The sequence below is a fragment of the Drosophila arizonae genome, chromosome X (assembly GCF_054131065.1).
Source record: "Drosophila arizonae isolate 15081-1271.41 chromosome X, UAZ_ARI_1.0, whole genome shotgun sequence".
Taxonomy (NCBI): domain Eukaryota; kingdom Metazoa; phylum Arthropoda; class Insecta; order Diptera; family Drosophilidae; genus Drosophila; species Drosophila arizonae.
Genome location: NC_142927.1, coordinates 27,919,272 through 27,937,658, shown reverse-complemented (window position 1 = coordinate 27,937,658; position 18,387 = coordinate 27,919,272). Strand labels below are relative to the sequence as shown.

Below are 18,387 nucleotides of genomic sequence, written 5' to 3'. Positions count from 1 at the left end.
GCTCCACAGATGCTGCTGGCAATTGCAAAAATGTGACACAAATTGAATATTCACTGTACTTAGGCAGCTAAGACAGGGAGAACAAATATCGATTGAATATTCACTGTATTTGGGATGAAGAAAGTTTAATATCATATATGATATATTCTTACATACCTACTGAATATTCACTGTACTTGGGAACTGAGGGATTGCTTTACAAGCTCAGACAGAGGGACTGAATTTTAATTGTTGCGATAGGATTATTCCATATTGGATATGCTATATATTAATGGAAGCTAAAACCTGTCTCTCTATCTTAGCTTCTTAGCTAGAGAAAACGAGAGAGACAAACTTTCAATTGTTGTACACATATTGAATATTCACTGTACTCAAAAGCTACGGCAGAGAGAGATAGAGAGAGGCAAAATTTCGACTGTTATGACAAGATTATCATATATTGAATATCCCATATATTATTAGAAGAGAGACAAAATGTCGATTGTTATGATCGTCTTATTATGCATTGAATATTCTATATACACATATCCTTAAAAGCTAAGACAGAGAGACAAACTTTCGATTGTTGTACATATATTGAATATTCACTGTACTCGAATGATCACATATTAAATATCGTATATTATATTAGAAGCTAAGACAGATAGATAGAAGTTCGTTTGTTGTGATATCATTATAATATCAGAATATCGTATCCTATAATGAGTATTCACTCCAATTAGGAGCTAAGACAGAGAGACCAAATCTCTATTGTTGCGATACAAATATTACATATTGTATATACTATGCATTATTAGAAGCGAATACCTCTATATACCATTGATTGAATATCACACCCTATATTGAGTATTCACTGGAATTAGAAGCTTAGGCAGATGGACAGAATTGGACTTACGAATTGTTCGCATAGTTGCTGCGAGTCTTGTGTAGCGCAATGCTGAAGCCGAACATCGAGCTGCTGGCGTGCCGATGTCGCACGTAGCTGGGCAGGTCGATGTTGTAGGCGTCCGTTGCTGGGTGTCGGCTGCAGTGCATCGTCAGCATGAGGAGCAGCACCAGTGCCTGGAGGCTACTCCATCTGCTGCTGATCATGATTTGGCCGTTGTTGTGATCCACGTCCTCGTCGTTGTTGCTGCTGCTGCTGCTGCTGCTGCTGCTACTGCTGTTGTTGTTGTTGTTCTTGTTTGTCGTCTCTTGGCTGGCCTTAGCCTTAAGTTGTGAGTTTGGTTGTTGTTGTTGATTTTTTGCACATTTATTGCATTTTCGTTAATATTGTTATTGTTGGATCTGATTGTTGTGTAAACTATTTCAATAAACTCAACATTAAACGTTGCAAATCTCACATATGGTCAACACAAATTCACACACACACACGCGCTCGCACCCACATGCCAGCTAATACATATACAGATACATGCATACGTAGACAAGCTTTATTTATTTTATGATCTCAAGTTGTCGCTTGCAGGCAGCCTTGGCCGAAATTTGTTGAGAAAACGCTCAGCTCGGCGAAATTAAAAAGCAGCCGCCAGTGGCAAGAACTGAGAGAGAGAGAGAGAGAGAGAGAGAGGGAGAGACACACAAATTTTGTAAAAAATCAAGTTTTTTGAGCAGATTTTTTGGTTGTGTTTTTTGTTCAGTTATTTTGTGCGTTTGTTCGTAATCATCAAATTCTTGTTTATTTATGTGTTTAGTTTTTGATTCCTTCATTGGCGCTCTCTTCGCTTGTCACAGCAACAGTCGCTGCTGATGCTGCTGCTGCTGCTGCTGCTGACGTAACACACGGAGTAGAACAGGTTGCCGAATTTAAATTGAACGGAAATCACACATATATGCACACATATAGGTAACAGCAAATCGTCACAAGAATGAAAAATTAAATTACGGTAAGCGCACCATCTGGCCAACGACAGCACACATGTATGCATGTATGTATGTACATAATAAATACATAAGCGCCTACACATGTACATACATACATGCCTTCGCTTTATTAATATGCTGGACCGCATTCAGCTTGAGCGATGTTTGGGCTAACTGGGCGCTAATAAAACCGTTGAATCAACGAGTGCAGCTTTTTAATGAAACTTTTCGCGCCTGCTCTCATCATCCGCTCCCTGCGCTCGCTCTCTTTTTACTTGGGTTGTACCGTTAAATGCCGAAAAGCGAAAGCATCCCAAAGAGCGCAGAATCAATAGATACACGAACACTAGTCTAAAAATAAGTGTGACTGCGCTGCCAGCGGCACCAGAGCGCCCCTGAGAGAGGGAGATCGCGAGTGCGCTGACGGAGCAATGAGGGCCAGATGCTAATATCGATGCCAAAGATACTGTGGAGGAGATACGACACACACATGTGTGCACGAATATGTGCATGTGTGTGTGTGTGTGTGTATCCACATGTGTACCTTAGACTGTTATAAAAATAAGCATCTTTAGCTAAACAATTGCAGGCAAGACTGCGAAGTCTACCCGAAGTTCTAAGGCGCCAAACTTGAGTAAGATATGTAGGAGTGTATACGTATGCATATGTATGTATATGTAATGTACATATGTGCATATATATGTATTGTAGTATTATTATATATTTAAGACACAACACTACAATTTGTTTGCTCATAATTAACCAAGTGTCTGTGTGTGTGTGTGTGTGTGTGTGTGTGAAGGTTAAAGCTCGAGAGTAAAACTGAAAAATTTTTCAACTCAGCTTTATTGTTGGGGCTTTAGCATAATTTTGTAAATCAAGTTATTTTTAACGATTTTCAGAGTATGTCAAAGAATTCAAATCAAGTTCTCAAATCACTTTAATTGATTAATATTGTATAATATGTGTGTTTCTTTATCTCTATATGCACGTCTGTATTTGTGTTTGTATGTAGCCCAATTAGCATTAGATCATTCGAAAACTGGAAACACAGGGTATTTTTCTAGTCGCAAAAAACGTTGTTTTTAAATTCATTAATTTTTTCTTTAGCTTATGCGTCACTTTTATATTTTTGGCACATTTGTAAGATAAAAAAAAGGTATAAAAAAAATGTCAAGAAAATGATATTCTTTTAAATAAATATTATATATATAAATTTAAAAATAAAAAAAAAAAAAAAACTGTTGCTCAAAATGGTTGAGACGAGCCGCGTGCTCCCGTTTAAATATTAATTAAAATATTATAATAAATTTTTGAATACGTTTCGTTTGTGTTCGCTCCGCCAATACGCGCGAAGCGGAATTCGTAGAACGACTGCGAGCAGGCAAAAAGATTCGTATTGGTCTATCTATTAGATGTGTTTCAATGTATCTGTATCTGCATCTGTAGCTGAGAGTTTTGTTGCTGTTGTTGTTGTTTGTACCTGTGAATGTTGTTCGCTAGTTGCTGGCCGTCTTACCTCGCCTACTCACAAGCAAACACAGCAACACAAACGTCAGAGAGACAGAGAGTGAGAGCGAAAAAAATTAACTGGTAGAATAGTTGGACCTATTGTTGTTGTTGTTTAAGTTTTTTGGACTGCTGTGTGGGCTGTGTGGGCTACTAACACTACTAACAATAAAGTATTTGTGTAAATAGACATATATGCATAAATCTATATTGTTGATATTGCCTCGATCTTTCTCTCTCTCTCTCCCTTGGTCTCTCCTACCTTTAGATTGAGTAGGCAGACAAAATTTAAATTTGAATTTGCAATAGATTTGTTTCTTTTGCTTTCAGCAATGAAACAAAACAGTGTTGATGTGTCATTTTTGTATAAATTATGAACGATATATGCGAGATTATATATAGAGCATAGCCCACGCCCACGCCAGCGGAAATGATGTTCAGGTGGTCTAAAAAAGCAGCATCAAGATCTTAGCTTTTTTGTTGTATTTTATTTTTTCTATGTTGTACATATATGCTTAATGTTGTCTATGTTTAGTTTGTATCTGCTGCTACAACAACAAATATAATTGATTGTGATGCGATCGTTAAAATTGTAATTAAGATTCATTGTTGTTTGTTCTTCATTATCAATTTTTGCACAAACACAAAACACCAGCACACACACACTCACACAAACAAAAATTAGAGCATACAAAGAGAAATATACTAACAATTAAGTTGCTTTTAACTTATTCAATATTCAATTTCGATTTCAATTTTTAAACTGTTCGTAACGGCGGTTTCTGCTCAAGCGGGCGTCGCAGAAAGAGCCGTTCATGCGCACACAACTGACAACTTAGGCTATACGCGACCAAATAAAAATTTGAATTCAGAATGAAAGAATTGCCAGTTGACAGAGTTCGAACAAGCTGACAGCTCTATGTGGCTTAACGGTGGCAACTCTGTTCGCTGCATTCGATAACAAATTTTGCAGTTCATCCCTAGCGCGCGTTATTCTTTTGAATGTCATTCCGCTTTTATCATTATAGTATATCGCATATTATTATGATTATTTGTGTTTTAATGATTTGAATCATTATTATTCCGTAGGTAAAAATTTAATTTTATGCAAACTAAATTATTTAAAACACTGCAAAGGCCGAGCTCACTTATATATTATGACCATTCTAATTCTCAAACGGATTCTAACCAAAGCATAAAGTACATCTATCGAAATTAATTGTTAACCATTTTTCCTGCAAAATACTTTTTTTAAGTGTAGTTATATACATTAAAATGTAAAATAAAATGTGCAATATACGCCTATCGATAGTGAAAGACTAATCGATTTCAAACGAAACCCTAGTGTTGCTCATCCCTAGTGAGCCCTAGAATATTTGCGTTTCCCCTTTAGTGGAGTTTGTTTTCCTTTGTCGAGCAGGAATAGAAACTGCATCTAATAACAAAATAAATCCAACCAGCCCTAAAAAGCTACATAAACATATACCAATCAAAAATGGATAAAGAATTAAAGGAGCAAGTTAATTTGAAGCCCATCCGCAAGGAAATTATCAGTCCTGGCAACAAATACATCGAACTGAAGCCAGGCACCAGGGTAAGAAAAATTAAAATCACATAGAGGCAACAGTTGTGTGTGGCCAGCAAAATCCAGGTCATAACTGGGCCAAGGCCATGGCTGACAGTGTACAAATATTACAGGTTAAATTTCACTTCCAAACGCGTCGGGCCAATGATGTGCGAATCATTGACGATAGCAAGAAAATTAACAAGCCAATGGAGCTGGTCCTGGGCAAGAAATTCAAATTGGAAGTGTGGGAGGTCATGGTGCAGAAAATGTCCCTAAATGAGGTGGCCAAGTTCACGGTCCACAAATCGGTAAGCAACCCGTTAGCTATTAGCAATATAATATTTCATTAATTCGATACTAATTTTACTTACAGCTCTGTGCCCAATATCCGTTCATTTCGAAAACTCTACGGGATATTGGCAAGAAACCTGACGAGCGTCGCCACTGCTGTGGCATGACACTGCAGAACGAGGGCATGGGCTACGAGGATCTCGACGAGCTGTTGCAGAGGCCCGTCGACTTGGAGTTCACCATAGAACTGATATCGATTGAGCTGCCCGAGGAGTACGAGAAGGAGCGCTGGCAAATGTCCGATGATGAGAAAATGCTTGCAACGCATACCTTGCGGGAGCGCGGCAACAGACTGTATAATGCGCAAAATTACGCCGAGGCGGAGATTTGCTACCGCGACGCCGTGGGCATGGTCGAACAGCTGATGCTCAAGGAGAAGCCTCACGATGCGGAATGGCAGGAGTTGGCTAACATCAAGGTTCCATTGCTGCTCAACTACGCCCAATGCCGTTTGATTGCTGGCGATTACTATGCGGTGATTGAGCACTGCAACGAGGTGCTGACGCTTGATCCGCGCAATGTAAAGGCGCTATTCCGCCGTGCCAAGGCACACGCTGGTGCCTGGAATCCGGCGCAGGCGCGCCGCGACTTTCTCGATGCTCTGAGTCTAGATGCGAGCCTGAAGACAACTGTCGCCCGCGAACTGAAGGCGATTGAGGAGCAGCAGCATGAACGCAACGTTCAGGATCGCATCCACATGCAGAAGCTCTTCTAGAATATAAGTTGTGCTAACGTACTGCTCATGCTCCTCGTTTATTGGAGCAACTATGCGCAGCGTTAACAGTTAGCCAATACCTTTCTCTTCTGGCAGAGTAGCTATATATATACACTTGTCTTCTATGTCTCTAAGGGTTTTGTAATGCTCTGCCTTCTCTTCAATCAACTCTTGTGCTGCTGGATCATATTCAAGACGCTGCTCCTGCCCAGATTGAGGCGTCTACTCGGCTGAGGATGGGCGCCACAACGGTGCGTGTTTGAGATCAAATTCAAAATGCGCTCTGCCTCTGTTTTTCTCTCTTTATCTTCTTCTGCCCTGCTTCTGTCTGTGTTTCAATGTATCACTGTCTCTGTCTCTGTCGCTATCTCTTTCTGTGTTGAACCGTTAATGGCATTTAGCCTAGTTGTAAGCCTTTCGAGCCTTCATCTTCATCTGAAACGGTTTCTGCAAAGCCATTACTACGCCATCGATCGCCAAATATTGAAAGAAATGTATATGTTGTATGTAAATGTGTATTTAGGAATATTATCTATCATAAGTAAGGCCTCAACTCGAGAGCCGTCAACGTAACGTTAAAGCGAACCATGCCCGTCTGTATTATAAGTGTATGTGTGTTATATATATATAAAGATATATATCCAGTTCCATGTAGGCTCATTAACCTAATAGCTAATTGTTCGCATGTGTAATAAACTTGTGTCTAATTGTTATCAACGTCTCCGTTTGCATTAGGATTGCATTGGCTAATCAAGCAATTAGACTACTTAGCTAAATGGGCGTAACTAGTAATCGGGGGCTATTCAAACACTACTAATCTTAAAGCAGTTAAAATTGTTAATTGCAATCTCATTTAATTTCCAGAGTTCGTACTATAGAGTTAAGTAAGAAGAGTTACTAGACGAAATTGTTATATTATTGTTTACGTTAAGAGCTGATTGTATAATTTAAATGAAGTTTCAAATGTTTTTTACTCATTAATTAGCTTTTAGTAGTTGAATTTGTATTTTTGTTATTTATGAACTCGCCCGACTGTTGATTGTTTGAATTTGTTTATAATACACTTCTAATGGATATGTGGATAAACACATCAATTGCTTTTGCCTGATTGCATATAATATATGACATATATATATATATATATATATATGACATATATATATATATATATATATATATATATATATATATATATATATATATATATATATATATATATATATATATATATAATTTTTTTTTTTTAGAAATCATTATTTACATAGTTTGGTCTCAGCTCCAATTGTAGTGCAGATTTCGTGCCCCAGCAAATGTACGAGATCGAGCTGAGTGCACAACAAGAAATCCGATTAACCATTCTTAACAAACATTCTTAACATGCCCAGTTATTTATACGATAAATGTTTAAACTTTAAAGTTAATATGCACAATAAATACATAGCATAGAGTTACGAGTTAGACCGATAACAAATAACGAACTGTCTTTGGAAGCGAGCTTGCGGAAGTGCGGCAGCATCTAGAGGCGCCAGAGACGACTGCTGTTGCCGCCGGCGGCGCCTTCGGCCTCGCCGCGCAGCTTGTTGTCGTCTGTGCGCCAGACGAACGGCTCCAGCCGATCGTCGTCGTCCAGGAAGTTATTAATCGCTTCCAGGCTGGCGATATTCTCGTGCAGCAGCGAATTGCAGCGGCTCAGCTGCTGCGAGACGCCGCGTATCTTAGCGAACTGTTCCGCATACGAGGCGTACGTCTTCTGCATATCGACGAAGCTGGCGAAGAGTGTGGTGATCGAGTTGCTGACCACCTTAGTGCGTTCCACGAGGTGATTTTGCTCGCTGGCCACATGGCTAGCGCACAGATTCAAATGGGTCTGCATGCGGCTGCATATATTCAGCAGATGCTGCGAATTCAAGCGCTCCAGAATTTCGGGATCTCGTGTGTATGTCGCCGAGCTGATCGACTCCCGCAGCACGGGCAGGAACTGAGGTATGTTGCGCAGGCGCAGCAGATCCGGGTCAATGTCGTCATTGATGTCCCGTGTGCCCGGCTTGACGATCACGATATTGTGACTGGAAGCCGTCGACTGCGGCCGCTTTGGCTTGATGGTTGTGGTAATGCTGCCAGGATGTGACTTGCGTGCGGCGGCCCGACTGGCACTGCTCTGCTGCAGCATATGGGCTGGTCGGTTGCGTATCTTGGGCGAGTCGCCGATGGGCCGATCCGTATAGGAGACATACGGCAGATCTGAGCACACGCTTAGCAACGGTGAAGGCGGTCGGCTTAGCTCGGAGCTTGTGGGCGATGCGGTGTCCGAAATGATTTGCTTGCTGGCAATCACGATGCTAGCTGGTCCATTGCTAGCTCCATGCGGTAACGCAGAAGGCTGCTGTTGCAGGAGCTGCTGCTGGTGTTGTTGTTGCTGCTGTTGTCTCTGATGTACGGCGCCGCCCCTGCGTTTGTTTGTGGCTGCCGTCGCAGCCGCCGTCAGTGCCATGGCGCTGCCATCGCTCATTCGAACAGCTGCGGGATTGCTGGAGGATTGGGCCATGCTACTGACCCCAGCTGGATCGCGTCTCTCGAAGATCTCATGGCCGTCAGCCTCGACGCGCTGCTGCGAGTGCTCCGCACCCATTGCGCTTCAGCGGTATGCTCTAAATATATTGATTTTATTTCCACAGCGACATTATTATCCCTCATACAGACGTGGGGTATTTATTCTGTGTTTTCTTACCAGCTTTTTCTATGCAATTTTACAGAATTCGTTCGATCTCTCTCGTTTGTAAATATAAAAACAGCTCTCTCTCGTGTGGAAATTTGTTTTTCTTTTTGTTTCCTTTTTGTCTTTATTTTTCCCGTTTTAGTTATTCATATCGAAAGTATCGATATTTTCAACGCAGTGAATGTTCGATATATCGAACAATTTTAGCTTGAGCTTTGTTGTTTTGAATTGCTGTTTGAAATTAGTAAGCTGTTACTTTTGCCGCTCACGTAGCGGTATTACTTTTCAAGGCCCAATAAATAAGTTAGTTTATTTTTATAATATCAGAAGCATTGATTAGTAATTTATAAAAATAAATCAAAAATACATGCACACAATTATAAATAAATAGATCGTTTTATGTAAATAATTAATTATTGATAATATAATTGTTGATTATTATAGTCTTTAATATAAACTTGACGATTTTATTTATCATATATAATAAGAAAAACAATCATAATTAATTCATAATGGCCAGTTTTTATGGCATGTGATAATGCAAAAAAAAAAAAAAAAAAAAAAAAAAAAAAAAATTAAATAGTCTTGCCGATTAATACAGCTTTCAAGCTCGCTGCGCGAATGGCTTTGGGGATGGTATAGATTTAGTATTATCACTGACCAGTGGTATTATTGAGTAATTAGTTGAAATCGATAAATGGAATTATGAATCTAACTGCCACTAGCAAAAATCCTTCTGTTTGAAGGGAACTGTCGAACGAGTAAGTACGGGAAGGCGAAAATTAATCAAATTTCCAATTTCCGTGTTGAAATCATAAATCAAGAAATTTGTCAAGAAAATATATTTGTGCAGCGCACTATCGAATCAAGTATGTAGACCAATATGCTATTGCATTCTTTTTTAATATGAAATTTAACATTTTGCCCCAAAAAAACCAAAAACACAAACCAAACCTCACGTGTAGCTAAATTTCAAGGAAAAACAGTGTTAAACTTAGTGACTGCCATGAATGAGAACAATCCACAAGCGCCGACTCAGCTACTGGCTAACGGAGTCAATCTCTTGCAACTGCAAGCCCTCAAATGGCTATACGCTCAGGCCCAGCAAAAGATTGCAAGTGGTGTTAATATGCCGGGAATAGCCCAATCCAGTGGTCAGGTGCCACCAACTAATTCCGTTCAGTCGAATCTGAACAATTGGCTCTCGGCCAACCAAGCCGGCGTTGGGGCCCAGCAGCAGCAGCAACAACAGCCGCTTTATAATAACTTGAGCCAATGGGGTACCGACGGTATCAAGCAACTCTACAATCATGCGCAGAGCGCCAACCAGAGCAACCTCCCACTCAGCTTTGGGCAGTCGCAGGATAGCATGCCATTTAACTTTGGGCAGTCGCAGCCGCTGCAGAATAGCTTCCAATTTAACTTTGGGCAGTCGCAGTCGGAGCAGTACCCTAATACCAACACCTTGTATAATATTTGGCAGTCACAGCCGCAGTCGCAGCCGCAGCCACAGTCGACGCTGTCGCCGCTGTTGTCGCAGCCGCAGTCGCAATTGTTGCCGCTGCCGCAGCCGCAGTCGCAATTGTTGCCGCTGCCGCAGCCGCAGTCGAAGTCGCAGCTGTTGCCACAGCCGCAGTCGCAGCAAATGCCGCAGCCGCAGTCGCAACTGCTGCCGCAGCCGCAGTCGCAGTCGCAACTGTTGCCGCAGCCGCAGCCGCCGAAGTCGCCGCAACAGCAGCAGAATTTCATGGGCCTTGTGCCGCAGCAGCAGCCGTTTAGCCGATATCAGGATCAATCCGAGTCGTATTATCCGTACGGGCAAGCTCCATATTTAGGCTATATGGGAAATGGGCCAAGCATGGGCTATATGTCGCCAGGGCCGCAGCAGCAGGGTTTTTACCCAGGAACGTCTGACTATAGCTATATGCCTTCGACATATGATCAGGCCTATTGCGATCAGCAGGCCAATCCGAATTCGATGCCTATTGGCGACTGCCCAATGCAGCCACGGCATGTCTATGTGAACGGCGCACTCTATAACACGGAGCTGGTCGAACCACCCGTGGACTTTGGCAGACCACCGCCACCATTCGAGCCAAACAATTCGTTATTGGAGACCGAAGAGGATTCCTATGATCCGATGGATGCTGTAAGTGTTTAATTCCTGATCGACTTGGATTCTTTTCTATGTCCGTATTCCGCAGGTGATGCCGTCGATCTATGGCATACGCTTCTATAATCCAAATAATGGACCAGATGGCGCTATTCCGCCGCGTGTCCCGAGGAAGAGGAAGTACAGTCACAACATGTACATGAACTCCTGGCATCCACCGAAGGCAGCCAACTACTTTGGCCAAGGCATGCCGTGGTATAACAACGCCTATCCACCATACCCATATCACAACCTACCCACTGGCGGCAACTTCCCCAACTACACTTACGACAACTCCGAGGGCGCCGCCCACAACAACAATCGCAGCCAGCTGTCGCTGGAGATGCCGATGAGGGCAGATGCTGGGGCCAACGCCGGTGGCAGTGCCAGCGCTGGCGCAACTCCCCAAAACTTTATACCGACATTGTCGCCGAACTCGAAGGCAAAGCGTCGTCAGGGCCGCAATCGTCCACGCGGCTACATCCAATCGTTCGGCATAGTTGCCCCACTCAAGCACAACAATAATGGGGCCAAGAGCAGCGCCGGCGATGCCAAAACCAATGTCCCGGCCGCAGCCGAGAAGAAGTCGCCAGCCAAAAAAGCGGATAACTCTGGCTCAAGCGACCTCGCTATAAAGTGGCCTTTGCTCGTGGAGAGCAACAAGCCCAACCAGAAATCCTAAGCGAAACGCAGCTATTTTTTTTAAAGCCAGACAAGGAAAATGGATTTTCTTGATCTGATATTATTTCATTATTTGAGAATCACTGAAAATTTAAACAAAATGTCAAAACTATTCACTAGTACAACTAACCAAACAAAATGAAATCAAAAATAAACGTCATCTAAACAGAAAACAAATCATTTCAATTCCACCTTACCGAAAGGCACTGACCTATCATAACGAATTCTTGAGAAAGAAAACACATTGGACCTAGATTTTGTGACTGAGAAATTTGTTTTTAAATAGGTCTGGTAGTCTGATAAGAAATGCGGTTTTCGGGATCTTTAAAAAAATATTGGACAATAAGTTTTCACCACTAAAGAAGCGTGCGTTAGTCTTAAAATATTTGGATTTTTGTGATAATTGGGAAGATAACATTGGCTTTCAATCGGATATTTTTAAATTTTTGTTTTTTGTATTGCTACTGAGATATCTGCTATTGATATTGCAATTTACAAGTTTTGAGGTATATACATTTTGTAGACTTTCTTAAGATTATCCAAATGTTTTTGCTATGGCAAAGCGCTTGATAGCCTTGAAAGATATGTAGAACAGATTTAGATAGATAGTTTGTAGAGGTAGCTATACAAATATGTCATATCTTATTGACAAAGCAAAATATCTACAGTGGAAAGAAAAATCCCCTTCTCTAGTTACAATTATGGCATATTTTTGAAAAACCTATCAATTAATTTTTGCAGTATTAGAAATGTATCCGAATTCTTCTGGAATTTAGGCCGACTCATAAAATATACATCTAAGACTTTCGAATTCAGCAATTTATAGTCTGATTAACGCCCTTTTGATGTGAGTTACAGAGGCACTGTGAACTGATTCACGATTAGTCCGATTTCAAAGCCTATCCATTCTAGTTTAGAAAATATGCTCGTTTATTGATTGATGCTTAAATGTAAAATTAGTTTGTTGTTTTCCGTTTTCGAAGTTTTTGGTCGAATGTCCTTCTCCAATGACTTAGATCTCATGACGCTGGCCGTGGTATGAGATCTGTTTCTGGGCGGGGGCGCGCTTGCCGAAGGGGCTCTTTGCGTTGACCTCCAACATGTAATCGCCCTGCAGGTCGTAGTCGACATCGATGCCCATGTAGGCGCGCTTGCCGAAGCCGTCGTTCTGCTTGTACTGCTTCAGTGATTTGGCGGCGACGGCGGGGAAGTTGCGCTCGCAGCCGGGACGCACCGACTCGGCAAAGTAGCGTGTGGCGCGCACGACAGCCTCGATGACGTTCTCGGAGCCGGGTGTACCCTGGCTGGGTCCATTGGGATAGAAGTCAACGTCGCCGCAACGCATGGACGTGCCCATGCCCAGGCTGGAGGTGTGGATGACGTCGACGAAATCGGCATCGCCACGGGAAAGACCGACGAGGTAGTCACGACGCTTGGCCAGCATCTTGGAGGGATCCAGACCAGTGATGCGACGCAGCTTGTGGCCGGTGTGGCCAGTGTACTCCTGTCCGGCAGCTCCAGCAACATGAGCGCTAATGCCCTGTCCGATCAAATGGATAATCTCCTGGGGCACACCCTTGTTGGTCAGTTCGATCAGGGTGTGGCCAACCATGGCACCGGTGGCGGGCACATCAAGCAGGGCGTAACGCTGGAAGGTGGTCAACGTGTTGCCCAAGTCGATGATCTGCCCAATGGAAGGGAGTAAGTGACGCAATTCATATATATTTATATTCGAACAGTGATGCACTCACGATCAAGTCGCCAGAAATGGTTTGGGCATTCTTCCACTCATCGGCTGTTTCCTCGCTGGAGGTCGACTCGTATTCAGTGCTCTTGTGCTGCTGGTGGAGAGCGTGCTTCTGCTGCTCCTGCAGATTGTAACGCTGCAGGTAGGCTTGCTCCAGCTTCTGCATGGCCTTCTTGATGGTGGGCGTGGTCTGGGGCAGGCCAGTTAGCACAATGGTGACCTCATCCTGGCCGAAGCCGGGCTGGGCAAAAGCCTTCTCCACATAGTTGCTCAGTTTGGCATCCACACGATCGCCATTGGACTTGATGATCCTCACTGGAATGTTACTGGCGCTGGGCACAAAGCTGGGCGTCAGCTCGTTGTTGATTTGGGCGATGTGATCTAGATGGATGGATGTGTTTGCCTCAAATTAGCAACGTCTTACAACCTATGCACTTCATGGACACTTACACATCTTCTCCACCAGCTGAGCGCCTTTTTGCAGGGGCATACTCTCCAGCCGCTGGAACGAGACGTCGTTCAAGGATGGCGTAGTTTCCAGCTCATTGGCGCTCAGCCAGTTGGTGGGCTTCAGCTCGCTCTTGGAGGCACAAGCGGCCGCAACCAGGCATGCCAGCAGGCACAGTCTCAGGCTCATATTGTAGGGCGTATCGGGCTAACTCAGAGATGAATGGTGTCCAAACGTTGATCGGCGTCTGATAGGTGTTGCCCTTCAACGTTCGCTTTTTATAGCTGTGGACGCTTAAGCTGCGCTTACGTCGCAGGAAGTTGCCGCCGTTATCAATTTTATTTTATTTTTGTGCTTTAGTTTTTTGCACTTTTCCATTTTTGCTGATCTTGGCAAGCGTGTGTGTCGCAAACGTCTCACCTAGACCAAAAAAAACTGTTTGAGTGTGCAATCAAACAACAACAGGGGCCATCGATTGCTTATCGCGGTTACCTTGGCAACCCATATTTAGGTTTTTGAACCCGCTAATCCAATCTGATTGTGCCCGATCTGCCCACTGATTACAAATTGCAACGCCGCTTCCTGCAACAAAGTTGTACAAAGTTGTCTTTTCAATTTCCATTTAAATGCAAAAAGTGTGACCATATAATGACAATGCAACGGCATTTCGGCAACGACGTTTCAGTCGATTAACGAGCTGGTTATCGATGTAAGTGCCACACTTAAATTTTAATTTTTCGCTTTAAAATGTAGAGTGAAATAATATACCTTTATCTTTCGCAATCTGGTTTATTTTATTTATAAAAAATAACAGTTTATATATATGTATACATATATAATATAATATAATAAACTTGGGCCTGGTTTTGCATAGCTAAGCAAAAACTTATCATGTCTCAACTTTTTTTATACCCTGCAACTTATTACAAGTGGGAAATCAGGGTAGAATTGTAGCAGTGTCGTATGCCGCAAAATCTTGTCTTGACATTTTGATCGTTTACGTGACAATACGCACTATAGGATATCAATTTCTGAGATGACTCATCCCATTTCCTTATTAGCTATAATAATATATAGGTCATGAGGGCTTACAGTTATGTAGAGGTGGACATTTCGTAGAATTTTCACTTCAGCTTTTTGCCGGGCTAAATCAACCTTCTAGTCGATCAGTCTCAACTAGAGCACTCTTGCTTATTATATGTATATTTATAATTATAAATACAGTCTGTCAAGAATGAGTTGGCACACTGAAAAAAAATTGAATTTTTTGACTTTGGATGCAAATATCTAAGTCAATAATGCATAAAAATTATTTTTTTCAAATAGGAATATGTTTAATATTATTTCATTAATTTAAATATAAAAATAGAAAGCATAACATTCAATATGTAAAAAAAAAAATCAACAAAAACAAAGAATACTCATAAATAACAGTGTCAATAATGTGTTGGCACACTTACAATCTATGAATCTTAACTTAAAATTAAAGCTAAAATATGATTAATTAACATAATTTTAATATTTTGTGTGGCCTCCCTGGGCATTTAAAACATGTTGAAGGCGTTTTTTCATAGAAGCTATAAGGTTTTTAATTAAATCAAGAGGGATTTTTTCCCATTCCTCAATTATAGCTGATTTGAGTTGTGTGCGGCTCTTAGGATTCCTTTTTCCAACTTTCTTTTTCAAGTATGCCCACACATGCTCAATCGGGTTAAGGTCAGGGCTCTGGGGGGGTGTGTCAATCACTTTGCCACAGTTGTACAGCAGCCAAGTGCGAACAGTGAGTTCTTTATGCTTCGGATCGTTGTCCTGATAAAATTTAAAATTTGGCTTGTTGCCATTCAGAAAGCCGAATTTAGCCGCACTTGCTCTCAAATTTGCTCTCAAAATTTGGAGGTACTGCTCTGCATTCATTGTGCTTTCAATGAATGCAATTTCTCCGACTCCCTTGCTTGATATACACCCCCATATCATCACCGATAATTTGCCAAATTTAATAGTGGGAATAATATTTTTGCTTTCAAGAGCCGTTAATGGCTTGCGCCATACCCTGGGAGGACCATCATTATAGTACTGCATCATTTTTGTTTCATCACAGAATATGACGTCCTCCCAATATTCTGCGGGGTAACAAGCCATGTTAACAGCAAAAGTTAAACGCTTTTCGATATTTGCTTTTGATAACAGAGGCTTTTTCCGCGCTACTCTCGAACTGTACTCATGGCTCATGAGGGCTTTGCGTACCGTTTCATGTGAGACATCTATGCCACATTCTTGCTTCAGCTCTTTAGCAAGACATCTTACAGAAATATGCGGATTAGCGTTCACTTTTCTGAGAATAAGACGCTCTACTCGTCCAGTGATCTTTTTTTTCGGCCCTCCTCCCGTCTTTAAAAGCAGCCTATTTTCTTTTTCGGCCCGGTTTATAACGTTATAAACCGTTCTCCTGGGCACAGAAAACATGTCCATCAATTCTGGAACGGATTTGCCCATCTCGTGGTTGTAATAGATGAGCTGCACCATCTCAAAGCTTAATCGCTTTCCAGGCATTTTAAAAAAATATGAAATTTGTGCTTAAATGCGTAACTAGCGAAAATTGACAATCAAATGGCAAGAAATGTAAAAGAAAACGTTCATAGATGCAGAAAATATCAACAGATAACAGTAAAATACCGTTACTTCTAAGAATTAGAGCAAAGCAGATGTGCAAAGCGCTCAGTGCCAACACATTATTGACACTGTTATTTATGAGTATTCTTTGTTTTCGTTGATTTTTTATTTAACATATTGAATGTTATGCTTTCTATTTTTATATTTAAATTAATGAAATAATATTAAACATATTCCTATTTGAAAAAAATAATTTTTATGCATTATTGACTTAGATATTTGCATCCAAAGTCAACAAATTCAATTTTTTTTCAGTGTGCCAACTCATTCTTGACAGACTGTACATGCATATGTATTTCAATAAATATTGTTTAAATTGCATAACATATAAAAATAAATTTTAAGCAATTTTATGTTACAAAAGCATTTACAGGAAATACCAATGCTGATGAAATTTTTTTAATTCTGCAATTCGAACTTTTTTTGCGCTAATTTCATAATTTCATAATTATAGACATCGGTATTCATACATATATGTACACATATTATATAAATGTATTTATTTATCTGTATCTAAATGATTATAAAAAAAAATTACAGAACACGTTTGCTTATGTTCGTGTAGCCAATGCCCACGCAGGTGAGAAGCACTTTTTGTGCGCCGCGCACATCGTCCTCGCCATCGTCATCCGCCTCGGGATTCTCCAGCTTGAATGTGATTGAGAAGAAGTCACGCAGATGCTGTAGAAAATGCACCGTGTATGTGGAGAGTGGACCTGAAATACGGGCGGAGTGACGGAGTGTTAGTCGAGTAATAGGCATTGATGAAAATGGCATTGCGGCACCTGTTTGGAATTTGGAGACGTGCTTCTGCCCGAGCGCCATATAGAGAGCGGCCAGCCATTGGTAGGCAGAATCACAGCAGCCGCCGCGATAGATTTCGTCTAACAGACGCATGGCGACTTCTCGCCCCAAGTCTTCTGGTATAGATGGCGTCTCCTGCAGAGCAAATCAAATGTTATTTAATTGTAAGTGGGAATTCCAAGTGTGAGCATTTACCGATTCCTCTCTAGTGTTGGAGATGCAATCAGCAGCGAAGCAGACGCCGTCTGTGGTCTCGGCCAGAAGACAAATGCCGAAACCAGGCGAGTTGCCTGACAGTTTGCCACGATTTTGATCCGTGTAGATGTAGACGTCGGGCAGGAACTTCAGCATGCAGCCCTTGGCCGCCTCCACGGTACGGTTGGCCATCGCCGGGGAAACCTTGCAGGCGTAGACAGTGCCGCGGATACGCTTCACCATGCCCTGCTCTTGAAACTGTATGGCTCGAAGGCTTTTGCGCACAGGACAGCTGAAGAAGACCTCACCGCCGCCAAGGGGCGCGACGCCGCGACGCACGACGCGCAGCTCCAGACCCTCGTCAACCAGGAGGAAGCGTTTCAGCAGCGACAGGGCACCTCCTTTGATATGATCCACCGACGGCGAGTCCCTGCTGTTTGTCACGCCACGCAGCGTGCACTGGAGCGGGAACTTGCAGAACGGACCCAGTGCAATCAGTGCATCCAAAAAGTATCCGATACCACGCTGCACGCAGCAATCGTGCTGCAGCGCACCGCCATGCAGCAGACCGGGACTGAACATGACACTGGTGCCGGCGGTATTTAATTCAATTTTTGTGCCGTTTGTCAGCTTGTCGAGCAGACGTATCAGGCTGATCTCGTATTCCCGCAAACCGGGTGCTTGCTCATCGTCGGCGCGGATTTGTGTAATTTTAACTGGTTTCCCACTCAGGCAGGACAGCACAAGGCGCTGCTTCAGAAAATTGCTGCCGCGATATATTAGGCAATTTCCTTCCTGTGCAATTGGCGGCATAATTTCTTATTATATTTATAAACACAAAAAAGAAACAGAACCTATCCTCAGCGTTTGCACGTGCGTCCAAATTGTAAACAATAGATATGGCATAAGCTCGATAACAACCATAATAGATATATCGAGTAACATGCACCTCTTCACTGTAAATACATC

The 18,387-nt window shown here is 42.1% G+C and overlaps 6 protein-coding genes across 11 annotated transcripts in view; 2 read left to right on the top strand and 4 right to left on the bottom strand.

Annotated features, from left to right (window-relative positions):
* if (integrin subunit alpha inflated) overlaps window positions 1-4,240 on the bottom strand; it is a 39,422-nt gene extending 35,182 nt beyond the window's left edge. For 2 of the 5 annotated variants that reach the window (XM_018016619.2, XM_018016620.2), the window contains exons 1-2: window positions 3,185-3,333; window positions 896-1,303 (exon numbers count right to left, since the gene is read on the bottom strand). In XM_018016619.2, coding sequence (XP_017872108.2) covers window positions 896-1,092 — 197 coding nt within the window. In that variant the 5' untranslated portion in view covers window positions 1,093-1,303; window positions 3,185-3,333. Of the gene's footprint in view, window positions 1-895; window positions 1,304-3,184; window positions 3,334-4,082 lie in introns of those variants that run through there. The other 3 variants (XM_089475460.1, XM_089475462.1, XM_089475461.1) reach the window with 3 other exon arrangements.
* A 471-nt stretch (window positions 4,241-4,711) lies between these two features.
* Window positions 4,712-7,091, top strand: LOC108619834 (AH receptor-interacting protein). The gene is made up of 3 exons (XM_018016625.2): window positions 4,712-4,966; window positions 5,071-5,247; window positions 5,313-7,091. The coding sequence occupies exons 1-3, from the start codon at window positions 4,868-4,870 to the stop codon at window positions 6,003-6,005; spliced, it is 969 nt and encodes a 322-aa protein (XP_017872114.1). The 5' UTR covers window positions 4,712-4,867; the 3' UTR covers window positions 6,006-7,091.
* On the bottom strand, window positions 6,503-8,906 carry BORCS5 (BLOC-1 related complex subunit 5). The gene is made up of 2 exons (XM_018016623.2): window positions 8,734-8,906; window positions 6,503-8,653 (listed from the first exon to the last, which is right to left on the bottom strand). The coding sequence occupies exon 2, from the start codon at window positions 8,632-8,634 to the stop codon at window positions 7,522-7,524; it is 1,113 nt and encodes a 370-aa protein (XP_017872112.1). The 5' UTR covers window positions 8,635-8,653; window positions 8,734-8,906; the 3' UTR covers window positions 6,503-7,521.
* Window positions 8,907-9,350: 444 nt separating this feature from the next.
* LOC108619835 (uncharacterized) lies at window positions 9,351-11,743 on the top strand. Of its 2 annotated transcripts, none has more exons than XM_018016626.2 (3): window positions 9,351-9,590; window positions 9,687-10,870; window positions 10,926-11,743. In XM_018016626.2, exons 2-3 carry the CDS (start codon window positions 9,728-9,730, stop codon window positions 11,553-11,555), a joined length of 1,773 nt encoding a protein of 590 aa, XP_017872115.2. In that variant the 5' UTR covers window positions 9,351-9,590; window positions 9,687-9,727; the 3' UTR covers window positions 11,556-11,743. The 2 variants fall into 2 exon arrangements, with proteins under 2 accessions (XP_017872115.2, XP_089329372.1); XM_089473246.1 differs by having other exon boundaries at window positions 9,357-9,482.
* A 717-nt stretch (window positions 11,744-12,460) lies between these two features.
* Yp3 (Yolk protein 3) lies at window positions 12,461-14,022 on the bottom strand. The gene is made up of 3 exons (XM_018016621.2): window positions 13,752-14,022; window positions 13,306-13,682; window positions 12,461-13,238 (listed from the first exon to the last, which is right to left on the bottom strand). Exons 1-3 carry the CDS (start codon window positions 13,936-13,938, stop codon window positions 12,567-12,569), a joined length of 1,236 nt encoding a protein of 411 aa, XP_017872110.1. The 5' UTR covers window positions 13,939-14,022; the 3' UTR covers window positions 12,461-12,566.
* Window positions 14,023-16,886: 2,864 nt separating this feature from the next.
* Window positions 16,887-18,377, bottom strand: Rtc1 (RNA terminal phosphate cyclase 1). Its single transcript, XM_018016622.2, has 3 exons — window positions 17,419-18,377; window positions 17,205-17,358; window positions 16,887-17,135 (listed from the first exon to the last, which is right to left on the bottom strand). Exons 1-3 carry the CDS (start codon window positions 18,229-18,231, stop codon window positions 16,954-16,956), a joined length of 1,149 nt encoding a protein of 382 aa, XP_017872111.1. The 5' UTR covers window positions 18,232-18,377; the 3' UTR covers window positions 16,887-16,953.
* Window positions 18,378-18,387: the final 10 nt, after the last annotated feature.

What these genes read in the sequence shown, in the direction of transcription:
- LOC108619834 (XM_018016625.2), top strand. Translation starts at nt 4,868, where the DNA reads ATGGATAAAGAATTAAAGGAGCAAGTTAATTTGAAGCCCATCCGCAAG. An exon ending in AACTGAAGCCAGGCACCAGG is followed by an intron (nt 4,967 to 5,070) that starts GTAAGAAAAATT and finishes CAAATATTACAG; the next exon opens with GTTAAATTTCACTTCCAAAC. An exon ending in AGTTCACGGTCCACAAATCG is followed by an intron (nt 5,248 to 5,312) that starts GTAAGCAACCCG and finishes TTTTACTTACAG; the next exon opens with CTCTGTGCCCAATATCCGTT.
- BORCS5 (XM_018016623.2), bottom strand. Translation starts at nt 8,634, where the DNA reads ATGGGTGCGGAGCACTCGCAGCAGCGCGTCGAGGCTGACGGCCATGAG.
- LOC108619835 (XM_018016626.2), top strand. Translation starts at nt 9,728, where the DNA reads ATGAATGAGAACAATCCACAAGCGCCGACTCAGCTACTGGCTAACGGA. An exon ending in CCTATGATCCGATGGATGCT is followed by an intron (nt 10,871 to 10,925) that starts GTAAGTGTTTAA and finishes CGTATTCCGCAG; the next exon opens with GTGATGCCGTCGATCTATGG.
- Yp3 (XM_018016621.2), bottom strand. Translation starts at nt 13,938, where the DNA reads ATGAGCCTGAGACTGTGCCTGCTGGCATGCCTGGTTGCGGCCGCTTGT. An exon ending in TCAGCTGGTGGAGAAGATGT is followed by an intron (nt 13,683 to 13,751) that starts GTAAGTGTCCAT and finishes CCATCCATCTAG; the next exon opens with ATCACATCGCCCAAATCAAC. An exon ending in CCATTTCTGGCGACTTGATC is followed by an intron (nt 13,239 to 13,305) that starts GTGAGTGCATCA and finishes TCCATTGGGCAG; the next exon opens with ATCATCGACTTGGGCAACAC.
- Rtc1 (XM_018016622.2), bottom strand. Translation starts at nt 18,231, where the DNA reads ATGCCGCCAATTGCACAGGAAGGAAATTGCCTAATATATCGCGGCAGC. An exon ending in CCAACACTAGAGAGGAATCG is followed by an intron (nt 17,359 to 17,418) that starts GTAAATGCTCAC and finishes TTTGCTCTGCAG; the next exon opens with GAGACGCCATCTATACCAGA. An exon ending in CGTCTCCAAATTCCAAACAG is followed by an intron (nt 17,136 to 17,204) that starts GTGCCGCAATGC and finishes CCCGTATTTCAG; the next exon opens with GTCCACTCTCCACATACACG.